Source organism: Neopelma chrysocephalum, unplaced genomic scaffold, assembly GCF_003984885.1.
Source record: "Neopelma chrysocephalum unplaced genomic scaffold, ASM398488v2 Primary Assembly neopelma1_65, whole genome shotgun sequence".
In the NCBI taxonomy this organism is placed as follows: domain Eukaryota; kingdom Metazoa; phylum Chordata; class Aves; order Passeriformes; family Pipridae; genus Neopelma; species Neopelma chrysocephalum.
In genome coordinates this window covers 664,039-677,529 of record NW_020897722.1, presented here as the reverse complement: position 1 = coordinate 677,529, position 13,491 = coordinate 664,039, and the positions used below count along the sequence as shown (strand labels likewise).

The window sequence follows — 13,491 nt, the reverse complement described above, 5'->3', positions numbered from 1 at the left end:
AGCTTAATGTTCAGGAAGGAGAGGTGACAGGCAGAGCAGGGGCTGTGAAGGCCACGAACAAGACAACAAACAGGCAACGTGTGGAAAGGCAGAGGAAGAAGTGGGTGGCTTCAGGAAAGCAATCATGGCAGCAGCACGAGGAACATGTAAGGTGCTGTATCTGTTGGTCAGAAAAGGGTGCAAAGTGAGTGAAGGCTGAAAATTTCAGCTGTGCATGAACAGGAATGACTTAGAGCTGCAATGCAGGAGACATTGGCAAGACACATCACTCGTGGTGATGTGACACAGCCCACTGGGGTAAGGGATGGAGAGCCTGGCAGTGCTGTTTGTGCCTTCTGAGTAGCCTCAGTGTAACTGAAAGAGTCCAAATTTTAGGTCCTTCTCAGTATCAATCTGAGCCCATAAAACTACTAAAAATTCTGAAAATTGAGGCGGGGGACTTGAACTAAATTTTAGAACACAACTGCTCAAAATCAAAATCCGTTCTGCTGCTCAAGAGCTTGAATAAAGGAACAGCGGAGCAAAAATGAGAAAGATGAGGGAAGCAGAGAAATAAGGGAAAAGAAGGGGAGTGAGAAATACTTAAATTACCTTTGTACTGTTTTTATGCTCATCCTGACAACCATTTTGGATAGCTCCTTCCTCTATGCTGACATCGCAGTGGGGAGCAAGGGTGGTACTACATGAAGGGCAAGGCTGCAATGAGACAAAAAAATTTTAGCCAGGAATGTTCTGGTGTCCTTGTAGTATTATGCAATTTGTAATTCGGTCCACTTGTATACTTGCAGCATGGTTAAAAGATAAACAAAGCTACAGAATGGGAAGCAGGGAGCAAAACTTGACTGGAACAGAATGCACCGTTTCAAAAATAAATCACAGATTTGCTGTTCACTGGAGCTAAATCTAACCCAGGAAAGCTTCACTAGTGCAAGATCACAGATATACTGTAATCGCTGCATACTAGCACAGGACCTCCCCGAGAGGAGTAAAATGCTCTTTAGTAGGTGAAGTGCAATTTTCTTGTGTAAAAACTGCCTGCAAAGGGACCTGAATGGCATTAGGAGTGAAGACTTAGCACAAAATGCAGCAAAATCCAGAAAAAGCACGAAACAGTGTGATGCATTATGAGCAGTACAGGGAAATGGAAAGCAACAAATCTGAAACTAAGGAAGGGAAACACTTTTTCATACAGAGCTCTAAGGCAGGAGAGTGGAGCTCAGGCTGTTGTATGTTGTTGAAGCCAAACGCTCAGCAAATGTCACAGGGAACACGGAAAGCAAACCCATCGGATTTGTACTAGTTCCAGGTTGTGCACTTTGGAAGCAACGTGAAATGTTGCACTTGAGCTTTTAAAACAAGCTAATTCCTTCGAGTTAAAATGTGATCTTCTTTAGGGGAATGAACCCCAGAATTGTATCTTCCAAGTTCTTCGCTCTCTCCTCCAGTCCTGCCAGGATCCTGCTCAGAGCACCCTGTGCTTGAGCCCTCCTGGCAACTCCCCTGCTCTGGAGATGGTCACTGCGACCAGGCTCACCAGAGGTCTGCTGATGTGTGGGAGGGGATCCACTGAGCATCCTGATAAGTTTTTCAGAAAGCACTTTGGGCCTTTTGTTTCAAACTCAACAGCCCATGTTCACTTTAGCTGTTTTTTCTGGACTCAGGAGGGGCACGTTCAAGTCTCTCTAGTCTGTCGTTCTCCTGGTCCAAACCCACAACTTCTGCCTTCAGGTTCTCTCCCGGCTTCAGAGACCAGGGTGTTAAGTCTTTTCAAAACTGACTCTTCACCCAAAGCCCCTTTTCTCTCTCTGGTGTCACGCCTGAAATGGAATCACCCAGAATGTTTAATTTTCAGGTGTTCCTCCCAGCCCACTCTCCCTGTGACTGCTGACCCACCTCACCACAATGCCTCTCAAAGGCTTTCATGAAGACACTGATCCTTCTCAGAAGCCAGCAGACCATCATATCTGCTGTTCCTCAGGGGCACAGTCCAGGTTGGTGCACTGAAATTACTCTGAGTTTCCTAACTGGCATCAGAAAAGCAACTTATGTCCACTTCTGAACCTGCACAGTTTGAACAAATACCAGCACAGTTGAAGAAATTACGAAGCTGGTTCTCAAATGGTTGTGTTTAAAAATAATCTCGGACTAAATGCCAAGAATGTCTTGACCACTCTGTGGAAGGCATTATTAGATGGCTTGAAAAACAAATTGGCAACGGGCTAACAAGCCCTCTAAACTCCTAGAGGGTTAGTTAATAGATTTATCCATGGCAGAAGTCAGTTAACGGCAACAAAAACCAAACACCTCCAGCAATAAATAAAGAAAATACTCCCTGTTTGATCTTGCTATTAAATTAGGAAGGCCACCTCAAACACTCAGCTCCCGGGGTTAAACCAGGAGACAAAGGGCTCGGAAAAGCAGCCTGACCCTTGGGAAGAGGCAGAAATCCCTCTGACTTTCCCCATGTGTTCAAGTGAACATCATTAAGTTCCTTCCCTATTGCAGGCACTCACAGGGCTCCGTGTGCTGTGGCCTCACTGCCATGAATAAAACATTAATGCACTTCCAGCAAACACCCAGACAAGCAAAAGGACCTTCTGTTTTCATACCAAGCAATGATTAAAACATTTTTACAACAGCTTATGATTCCCTGTCAAGTGAGGCATTTCATTAAAGATAATAGGGAAAATAAACTGATACCAAAACTGCTTAAGCAGGTTACAGCGTTTTCATTCAAAAACCAGCTGCTATTACAGACTTACTTATAGTTTTAGCCTCTGTCTTACCATTTTAATTACATACATGCACTGTATTGATATCCACACTTACTGTAGTTTGCAGTTAAATGAACTGCAGATACACCAGAGGAGGAAACATGATTCCTTTCATGGATCAAGTACTGTTGCATTCTCCCTCCTGACTTTCCTTGACATTTGTTCAAGCCCCAAATGTGAAAGTCATCCTTGGCATCCAATATGGCCACTTATTCCCTTTAAAGCAAAAATATTTCATCTTGCCTGTAATTTTGCCCCTCCTACTTAAGTCTCTTTTGCAGAGCTGGAGTCATCTCCTCCTACACTGACACTGTTTACAGCTTTGTATTTAAAACAGTCGCATATAAGTCATGATTCTTTTGCAAATTATCATCTCCAGACCCTACCAGTGAGCTGCAGGCTTTAAAAAAAACCAGCACACAAACCCCCAAAGGCTGTAAAAAAGAAACCCACTCCTTTTCAAAAATTGTGCATGATCTGTGATTAAACTGCAGTCGTTCTTTGCGGACATTTTTTGATGTACATATTTATTTAAACTGAAAGAGGGTAAATTGAGATTAGATATTGAGAAGAAGATTTTTACAACAGGAGTGGTAAAACACTGGCACAGGTTTTCCAGGGAAGCTGTGGCTGCCCCATCCCTGGAAGTGTCCAAGGCCAGGTTGGACGGGGCTTGGAGCAACCTGGGCTAGTGGAAGGTGTCCCTGCCCATGGCAGGGGGTGGAATGAGATGAGTTTTAATATCCTTCCAACCCAAACCATTCCACGACTCTGTGACTGTAACAGCAGAGAGAAGGCTGGTGCACCTCCACCCTTGTGCTGTGGAGCCTGGAATACCTGTACCTGGCCATGCTGTGAGAGGCAAAGACACTCTGCACTCCTGTGCTGCAACTACAGTCTCAGAACACATTTTTAAGCCTCACAGGATTGCTCCATCACTCCATGGCATCCACCATAGGGATGCTTATCAGACCACAGGCAAACCCGGGCTGGAGTCACCCAGAATTCACTCCAGCGTCAGTGAACTGTGAGGCCACTCAAGGAATCCCTGGCCAGACGAGCAGGGCTCAGGGTGATGAGTAAAACCAGGCACCCATAGACAAACTCTCTGCAGTAGCTGTGGCACAACAGGGTATCCAAGGCAGCTGAAAGCGAGCTGGCACTTGTCCGAGGTGCTCCTCTTAGCAGCTTCTTTTAGCTTCTCCTTCCCTCACTCAGATAGTCACGTTGGCACTTGTGCACTGCACAGACCATCACTCAGCACTTAAACACTTCAAGAGCCAGGAGCTGCACTTGGATGATCCTTGTGGGTCCCTTCCAACCGAGGATACTCTAAACAGCAATTAACACTAAGCAACAGCCCCAGAGCAGAAAATCAGGGACTAGGCAGCAAACAAAGCATGGTGGGGCAGCAACGTGCTCCACATCACGTATCAGCTGCTCAGGGACAGTGGTGCAGCTGTACCTGCCCTTCTGCAGAGTAGTCACCCCATGTTTTAGAAAATACAGAGCTGATCCTTAACAACAGATTTCATTTTGGACCTGGATCATTTTAACAAGTGCCACTGTAAGTTTGTACATAACAACCTTGGTCAGTCCTGTACTTCACTGTTGTTTCAGGGTCCTCAGTCACAGCCTCCTCCGCTGTCTGACATTCCCAAGGCATCCTCACTGTCTCTCAGAACAGCACCCTCAGCTTCACTGCTTTGTTTCATCCCTTCTCTTTCCCTTCTGCTCCAGAGACAGCTCAGCCATGCTGCTCCACTTGGCACATTCTTCCTTCACTCCTTGAAATGAAGGAGTTTCCACCCTCACTGTCACACCCGGACCCGTGCACGGTCACGCACTGGGCAGTGCTCACAGGTTCATTTGGACAGCTCCCCACCAACTCTAAGATGTATTTTCCTGCCTTAGTTGCTGGTGCTTTCGCTGAAAGGTAAGAAGGAGATGGAAAGCTGGTGCCTGCAGGGTGCCAAATATATTCTTTCTTACACGGGAGAAGGAATAGAAACGTATCACCAGCAACTTGGATGCTGTCAAACCACAGACAGTGCATATTTTGTGGAGGGATAAAGTTGGCTACAGCTGCCTTCTGCAGTTAAACAGGCCTGGCTTGCTCTCTAAGGAGCTCACTTGACTTTGGACAGTGCAGCTGATCTCACTTGTAGTGCAGTGCCTTTACTGCAAAACATTAAACCATGTGCAGAGGCAGGGTAAAGGGGCCCTACTCACGCTCTCCTGATCCAGACAACAAACAAACAAGGAGTAAAAATGGAGTAGCACAAAAATCATCCCTACATCAACTCCACCAGCTCAATCTCAAACTTGTGTTGAAGGGATCCAGTCAGGACTGAACACACTGAAGTCTAAGGACAGGGATCCTGGTTCTGACATTTGTGCCCAGCTCAGGCAGCCCAGGATAAGGAATTCTTAGCACGAGTGAAAAGAGAGAATAGACATCTGTTGTTTGGGAAATCTGTTCTGAGCTGGAAGATGAAGAGTAACAGCAAAGCTCTGAAGCAATACACATTGTTTCACAGATTTCCTTGTCAAGAGATCTTGGGAGAGGTGTGAACATAACAAAGTGTCATCATTCCTCAGAGCTGAATCCATACAAATCCTTGCCCTCAGCTCTAGATACAGGTTTCTAGAGCAAACAGATATAACAATGTCACAGCCCCTCAGAGCATTTTGTCCCACCACACAAACAATCCCATTATCTTTCTGCAGGGATGTCTGTTAAATACCCATAAAAAGGCTCACAGGTACACAACCTGCATGACAGAGGAATGGCAGGAGTAGCAAAAGCAGAAAATCGCAAAAGTTACAGTAGCTGCATAAATCATGTTCTTTTTCCCCCGCATAAAATCCAGACCATTGAAAAAGCAGCACTGACCTCTCAGTCCTGAAATATAAAAGGAAATACTTATTTGAAACCACCTTTAAAAAGTGCTCACCTTACTTCAGGGATTGCCTGTCATTTGGTGAGCTGAATTTTTACTTGGTAATTTTTTTCCTCCCTCAAACCATGTTTTGTCACTCTATGTATATAAACAAATACTTACATACATACATACATATACATGTAAAGCAGTGCATAAACAAGCCTGTAAGGTTTCCCCATCCCTGGTTTGCCTGGTTTGAGGTCTGTGCTGCTGGTCTTTGAGATCAGAACTCACCTTTGGTTTCTCCACCTGTTTGAGAGCCTCGGTGGAGTCTCTGGAGTTCTCGGCTGAGGATGCTCCCTGTGTCCTGGCTCCCTCTGTGGACTCCAAGCCAGGAAGCAACGTTTGTGAGCAGCTGCAGTGGGGCTCCCTTACCCTCTGACCTGAGATCAGGTAGGTCTTCAAACCTGCAGAAAATAGAAATGAACAGTCAGAACTGCAGAAAGACAAAAACAACACTCCTTTGGGCTTCTCAGATATGAAATACAGTGACTCCCAAAGCACTGTCAAGGCTCGGGAATACAGCACACAGAAAAAGGCTGGGAAGAACAACCAGAAATATAAAGATGCTGTGTGTAAAGTGGTGGCATGTAGGGTTACCCAAACCTGCTGTCCAGGCACAAGGGACGACTCAAACACACAGCAACAGCCAGGACCGAAATGTACTTTCTTTATTCCATTTTCACTCATCTGCTTCTGAAAAACACAGCTAAGACCTTACGTATTTGCTTCCAAGTCGTAATTTGAGCTCTCACATTAACCCTTTACTTGTGGAAAGGATCTGCAGCCTGGTTTTCACTGATATCTGTATTAATATTCTCCTTCTGAAAACCAGCATGCATTCCTCCACTTGCCAGGGAGTTGTCGTGAACATCACTTAGTGCTGGTAGCACACTGAGAAAGGAAATGGCATTTAAGTGCTAGAAATTCTGATGGGTTTTCAGAGTTAGTGCAGACTTCACATTTTTAAAGAACAAAATCAATCTCCCTCTCTCGCACGTACACCCACACACGCCCTCTGCAACTGGTGTATGAATTGAAGCATAATTGGGAAGCAGATCCAATATTAAAGGCCAGGCTGGTAAATAGCAGGTTGTATCAAGCTGAGCTGTATCAAAAACCTGTTCAAAAAATGAAAGCTTGGGATTTTGTTTAGCATATCACTTCTTCTACTTCCTTGAACTTTGCGTTGTGATGTTCTGGGTTATTTCTAGACACAAAGACTAAGAAGGAGCTGTTAATCACTGCTTTCTGAATTCAGAGGAGTTCATTTTATTGCCGCTGGATGGGCAATCTCCTGCTCAGCACTGAAAGGCAGCGATGTGCCCTGAAAAGTGTGGAGGTCACCAGTGTGCAGAAGGGGAAAGCGCTCGTTCTTCTGCGCTGCCAGATCCCAGTGTCCCTCGGGATGCTGCCCCTGGCTCCTGGGATGGCTGCTGGCTCCCATGTGGGTCAGCTCTGTGTCCCCTCCCTGCCCTGACACTTGTCACCCAGTTGCAGCCAGACCCGACTGTCACAGCATCGACCGCACTCGACTGCCTCTGTCCACGGGGTGAATGCTGGAAATAAATATGTCCAGTTGCAGCCTGTGGAAGAGGGCAGGTTTCTGCTCTGTGTGATAAGGTCACTCTCTTCTCTCATAATCTTCTTCACAGACGGAAAATCATATTCTATAAACCTTGGGTTAGCTCTGTAATACACAACACCGACCATCCCTCGGCCATAACCTTTCCAATAAACATAAGCCAGGCACACTGACAGCAATTGTGCAGCTTCTCTGTCTATTCCAGTCGAATCTTCCAACTCCTGAGCACTCCAACCACCACAGAAACCCACGTCCATATCCACCATGTCCCCCTCAGGCTCCAAAGTTGAGGGGAAAGCTTCTGGTGCTCCCACACAGTGCTCCGAACTCCATCTCACTCGCTCTGTCTTTGAGATGCTGCCCCACAGCCAATCTTCATTTTTAAATCATTTATTGCAGTGCTTGGATTTTATTTGGCAGTGCTGCTTAATAAAATCCTGAGCTGCTGCTGGCTTCCAGATGTCAGGCCCTGTCCTTCAAACTTCCATCGATGGGGGCTGTCGAGCGAGGAATTCACCACAATCAGCTCACAATTATATGTTTAGTGTGGTAAAAGCTGAAGCAATAACTTACTACTTCTATTTTTAAAAGCTACCTTAAAGCAACAGGATTACCTCTCTACTCCTATTACCCCTCCTTTATTTTTTTTTTCCTAAACAAACACCTTTTCTTTGCTTATTGTATTTTTGAAAAGGCACTTTTTATGTCTTACCGTGCTGTGCAGCAGAATTATTTTGTCAATCTGCTGCATGCAGTAAAATTACCTCCAGGCTGAGCTCCACACTGAGGAGAAAGGGAAAAGGCCACAGTAAACCAGACATTAAAAATGGGGTTGGGAAAGCAGGATCCACCACCTTGTCCTCTTCTTCTCTGGCAAACACATCAGCCCACGGCCACATTGACAGCACCCACTCTGCCCCCCAGGCTTTAAAGTCGGCTGAAAGGGTTGGGTTTGGCACCAAGGACTCTAAAAATCTCTTTGTTCCTTTCTCATGGTCCCCAGCTCCACCACATCCCTGCATAAGGAGCGATACTCAAAAGGGGTCATTCGAAATGGGACAGAGAAAAGCCAATATCCTGCAGAATCACAGCACAGGTTTTGTGTGGAGCCAACAGGAGAGCAAAGAAAAAAAAAAAGGTTATTTTTTCAAATTTTTGGAAAATGAAGAGGTGTAAAAATCTTTCATCTTTACGGAACTTTACCAACGTGGCCTAACTAATACTTTGTTATTAAATCCTTCTTATGATAGGAGAATTCAATTTGCTTCAGTATTCCTTGGAACTCTGTGACACTTCACAAAGCAACTCCTACGCTGAGTCTGAAATATTCCCGATAAAAAAGGGTCATTAGGGGAATAGAGCTGTAATGGGGTAACCAAGATGTATTATTTGGGAAGAGTATTCTTCCTCCCTCTACATACCCCAGGGAATTAGTACAACCAACACTGACATTTTCCATACAAGTGGTGTATGGAGTATGGAAAACCATCCACACCACCGTGCTGCACGTTTAAATCAATGAAGTAATGTGACAATAAGAAAGAAATAAGCAGAGGAGCTGATATTTTATTTGAAAGTGCAACTTTCGAGGTGTGTTGCTGTGCAACCAAGTAACTCAAGACATGGCAAGGAAGAAAGTGCTACGAGGTGCTTGGAGAGTTATTTCTAAAGGCCAAGCTCAACCTTTTACTCCCCCATATTTATTCAAAATAAATGCTGAAACACAACCTCGAAGTGGCTGATAGCAAATCTGTACTCTGGCAGGCTTTATCCTGAAAATCTGCTTTTTTCCAGAGGTGGCTCTTGGAAGCAAAGACAGGGAATGAGCTACAGCAACCCACCCCCCAACAAACTGATTTAATGTAGACAGTATTTTCTGCCCTCGAGGAAAAATGAGCTACATCACGAATCTGTGAGAAACACAAGCCATTTCCTTCAATGGATTTCAAGGTCTGAAAACCTTTAAGTGTTACAAAGACTAACAGCTCCTGCACACTGAGCCAAAACACTTATTTCTTTAATTCAACTGCTCTGAATATTGACATGGCAGCATTCATAAAGGATATTTCTGACAAAATAACAACAGGTGAGATGCCCACTGTGGGTTTATTAGTCCTGAATTTTAAAAGAAACAGTAAATTTCTGTACTTGGCTCCTTTGTTCAGTTTGCTTTTCTTTTATCAGACATTTCTCTGAACTTCAAAAAAACAGAGAACCATCTCAACCACTAAAAAATACTCCTAACAACAACACAAAAATCCTATGCAGGCACTTACATGCAAATTATTTTCTGCATGCACAAAAATAAACAAGAGTATAAATAAGGCCATGTGCAAACATGCCAGGCAGAATTCCAGCAGGTTTTGGTGGTGTGAGAGAAGCTGGTGGCTGCAGAGCCAAGGCGAGTTCTGGAGCACAGGCACAGGCAGAGGATGGGGCTCCCTCCTGCCCATCCCTGGGAACACTGGGATGGGCCACGGGAGCGACTCCACCACCCCTGGCTGCAGCAGGAAAACCCTCTCAGGTATTTAGTGGGAAGCCACTTGCCAGGAAGGAACAGGGAAAAGGAGAGAAAAGATGTCCTGGTCCTTCAAGTCCTTAATTCAGGTATTTACACCTTCCTTTCAGCTCATTTATCCTCACTACTTCAGGTCAGGAGTTGCTGTTATGCCAAGCTAATCCCATTTTTACATCAGGAAAGGACATCCCTCCCTGCAGCTGTTAAAGATGGCATGTCTGCTCCTACAGGGGAGGGGGGATTAACACAAATACTGATAAGCAATTCCTTGGCAAAATAACATTCAAGTTTCAAGTTTTGATGTTTCACCTGTCTGGAACTGAAACTTTTCATCCCTCTGTTGACAGCAGACAGCAAAATTCCCTTCTCTCTGGCAAACATATCGATGCTTCTCACGTCTCTATCTAATGAAAGTCAAATGCTTTTGAAACCCTTTTCAGCACCAATTCGAATAGACACCAAAAAAAAAGGCAATATTTCAGTCGTGGCCTTACTGATTCATTTAATAAAAATATAATCCCACTTTTGTTATATATCCCTGTTCCTCCCTCCATGGATCACTTCACCTGTTTAGTTGCAGTATGTGCAGTTTAAGTAACAAGTGAGCTTTCTTTTCTGACTAGATGCTTTCCAGTACCATCCCTCTGGGACACAGCAATATTCCTTACCTTGATGTAATAAAATCCAAACTGTATTGATTACACCCCCTTTGTAATAATGCTGTTCCTTCTCTGTTTATCTCTCCATCATTTCCCTTAGAGTCCCCATGGTTTAGCCATTTAATCACATCTCTTCCCGATAATTAAATTTACAGAACTACCTGAGCTCTATTTTCACACCCCTCTCCTTCTGCAGTACCTTACCTCACAAAGGTGGAATTTCCAAGAAAACTGGTTCCCTGTGAGAACCCCAGTGCCTGTCACTGCCAGGGCAGGGCAAAAGGCACTTTCCAGCTAGAAAGTGGTTTAATCTCCTGCTGCAGTCTGTGATGGACAGTGTTAACTCTTCACTTTCAATAATTTAATATCTTGTTTTATATGACTGATACAAGCAGCCAGCAAGGTCATAACAAGAGCTCTGCAGTTCAGGACTGGCTTGAGCTCCTTCCTCCACTGATGGGTAATTTGCTCCTGGGTTGTGCTTCTCTGCAACCCATCAGCTCTTGCTTTCTCTTTTTAGAAAGACAGAAGGAAGTTTTCTCCATGCCTTTTAAAGACACCCTCCCTGCACTCTGCCAAAAATCTGGGAGGGCAAGTATTGATATTCAGGCACTGCCACTCCAGGGAAAGGAAACAGATACCTACAGTGAGGTTTCCTCACACAATGAATGATGCTGCCACACCATTTCATCAGACTCTGACCTGCTCTGTAAACTAAATTTTGAACTGTGATTTCTGGAATGTAACATGACAGCCAAATAATAATTAAAAAAAAAAAAATCCCCCAAACCCCAAACCAAACCAAATAAAACCCCCAGAAAGGTATTTACCTCTAATTGCAGTCTCTTTTTACCTTCTCTCTAACTTTCCTGTGTTGGTTTTCTTTTTTTTATCTGGTCAAAGCTTAAATGATTTTTCAAGCACTAACCTAGTCTAATGTTCATGCAATAAACAATATAGAGAATACCCTCAGCCCAGGAGATTTAGTGTTCTTTGGGTCCAAGGTGCTGCTGAATCTAAAGATGATTTTCAGTAGCAAATACTCTCTCCTAGTCTTAACATTCAACAGTTGCCAAATCTGTATTTATGGGGACTATTTTCTCACTTTATCAGACTCACTCTTGTACAGGGAATTCACACAAACCTCTTCCTCCTCCCCAGCACAGCACTCTCACCTACTGAGTTGGGAGATGGGATTTTACACCACAAAACCCCTCTGAACTCACAGGAGCTCAGCCCAACCACTGACCCTTCACAGCAACTCCGGCGTGTCCTGTTGACATCCACAACTGCTCAATCCTAAAATGGTTTGGGTGGGAAGGGACATTAAAGCCCATCTCATTCCACCCCCTGCCATGGGCAGGGACACCTCCCACTAGCCCAGGTTGCTCCAAGCCCTGTCCAACCTGGCCTTAGACACTTCCAGGGATGGGGCAGCCACAGCTTCTCTGGGCAACCTGTGCCAGGGCCTCCCCACCCTCACAGCCAATAATTCCTTCCCAGTATTCCATCTAACCCTGCCCTGTGTCAGTCGAAGCCATTCCCCCTTGTCCTGTCACTCCAGGCCCTTGTCCAAAGTCCCTCTTCAGATCTCCTGGAGCCCCTTTAGGCACTGGAAGGTGCAGAATACAGGTCATAATACACAACAGATGTCAACTGAAGCATCTTCAAAAGTGGTACCCAGCACCCAAGCTGAAGGTGGTGCCAGGACATGTGCAACTGTAAATGTAAATAACAGTCGCTATTTATATAAAAATATTCTCTCCCCTCTTCTGCAACCTTTATTTGTCAAAAGACTGTTACACCAAAAATAACTTCACAAAGTTTTTCCCCTTAAAGCCTCAATTCATTTCATGATTAAAGAACTTGTGTAAGCAGAAATGAAGAGAGAAGCAAAAGCTCAGAGGAATGTTACCTGGGCAACAAGACTGGTCAATACAAACCAGGGGCTATGGCAGCCCTGCAAAACACTTTCCAATCACTGAACTGTCCCAGCTGTGAGAGCAGAGACACTGCCCTTGTACTGACTCCTTATCACAGCCCCAAGAAGTTGCTCTGACTTTGCAGCTCAACTTTAAGTTTTGTCTTTCACACATAAGGGCCTGTAGGTATGTTTTAAATTTGAAGGAAGCAAGTGCATTGTAATTAGACTGTCTGCAGAGAAAGCATGTCAACAACTGGGGGGGAAAAAAAATATTTATCAATTTGTGCTTGAAGCTCTGCAGCAGCCCAGCACTCGTGGGACTGTGCAGTGCCACAGGCCATGCCCAGAGGCCACTCCCAGGGCAAGTGCTTGCAGCACCTTCCTCCCCAACAGGGGCCTGGGCAGATGATCAAACACCTTGGCCATGCTGAACAGAGAGGGCAGAGCTTCCATGAGATGCTCTGAGAGTGGAAATGCTGGCCCAACTGCAGCTGCCAGCTGTGCCCAGTGGGCTGTGCCAGGTGCCAGGCGGAGTTTATCCGTTAAACAGTTTTTTCTCAGAGAGGACTAGAAAACATTTCTGTGATTAGACAGCAAATACACATTTACTTCAGTCTTTCAGAAAATGTCCCCAGCTGGTGTTGTTTAGCCTGGAGAAATGGAGGCTCAGGGGGGACCTTCTGGCTCTGCAACTCCCTGACAGGAGGGGGGAGCCAGGTGGGGGTCGGGCTCTGCTCCCAGGGGACAAGGGACAGGAGGAGGGGAAACAGCCTCAAGTTGTGCCAGCAGAGGTTTAAGCTGGATATCAGGAAGAATTTCTTCACTTTAAAGGGTTGTCAGGCACTGGAAGGGGCTGCCCAGGAAGGTGGAGTCACCATCCCCAGAGGTGTTCAAGAAACAAATGGACATGGCACTTAGTTCTTGCTGACAAGGCGGTGATCGGTCACAGGTTGGACTCGATGATCTTGGAGGGCTTTTCCAACCTTAATGATTCTGTGGTTCTGTGAATCACTTCTCTTTCAGGCACAGCTCTCCTCTCACCAACCTTCCTCCAGGCACAAGGAGAGCCCCACATCCCACACCCCC

At 45.2% G+C, this 13,491-nt stretch overlaps 1 protein-coding gene across 2 annotated transcripts in view; it reads right to left on the bottom strand.

Moving 5' to 3' along the window:
- The window catches only part of ADCY9 (adenylate cyclase 9), an 85,731-nt gene that overhangs the window by 32,692 nt on the left and 39,548 nt on the right, over positions 1-13,491 (bottom strand). Inside the window, exons 2-3 of one of the 2 annotated variants that reach the window (XM_027683948.1) lie at positions 5,954-6,126; positions 592-696 (exon numbers count right to left, since the gene is read on the bottom strand). In XM_027683948.1, the coding sequence (XP_027539749.1) occupies positions 592-696; positions 5,954-6,126 (278 nt within the window). The remainder of the gene's footprint in view (positions 1-591; positions 697-5,953; positions 6,127-13,491) is intronic. The other variant, XM_027683949.1, reaches the window with a different exon arrangement.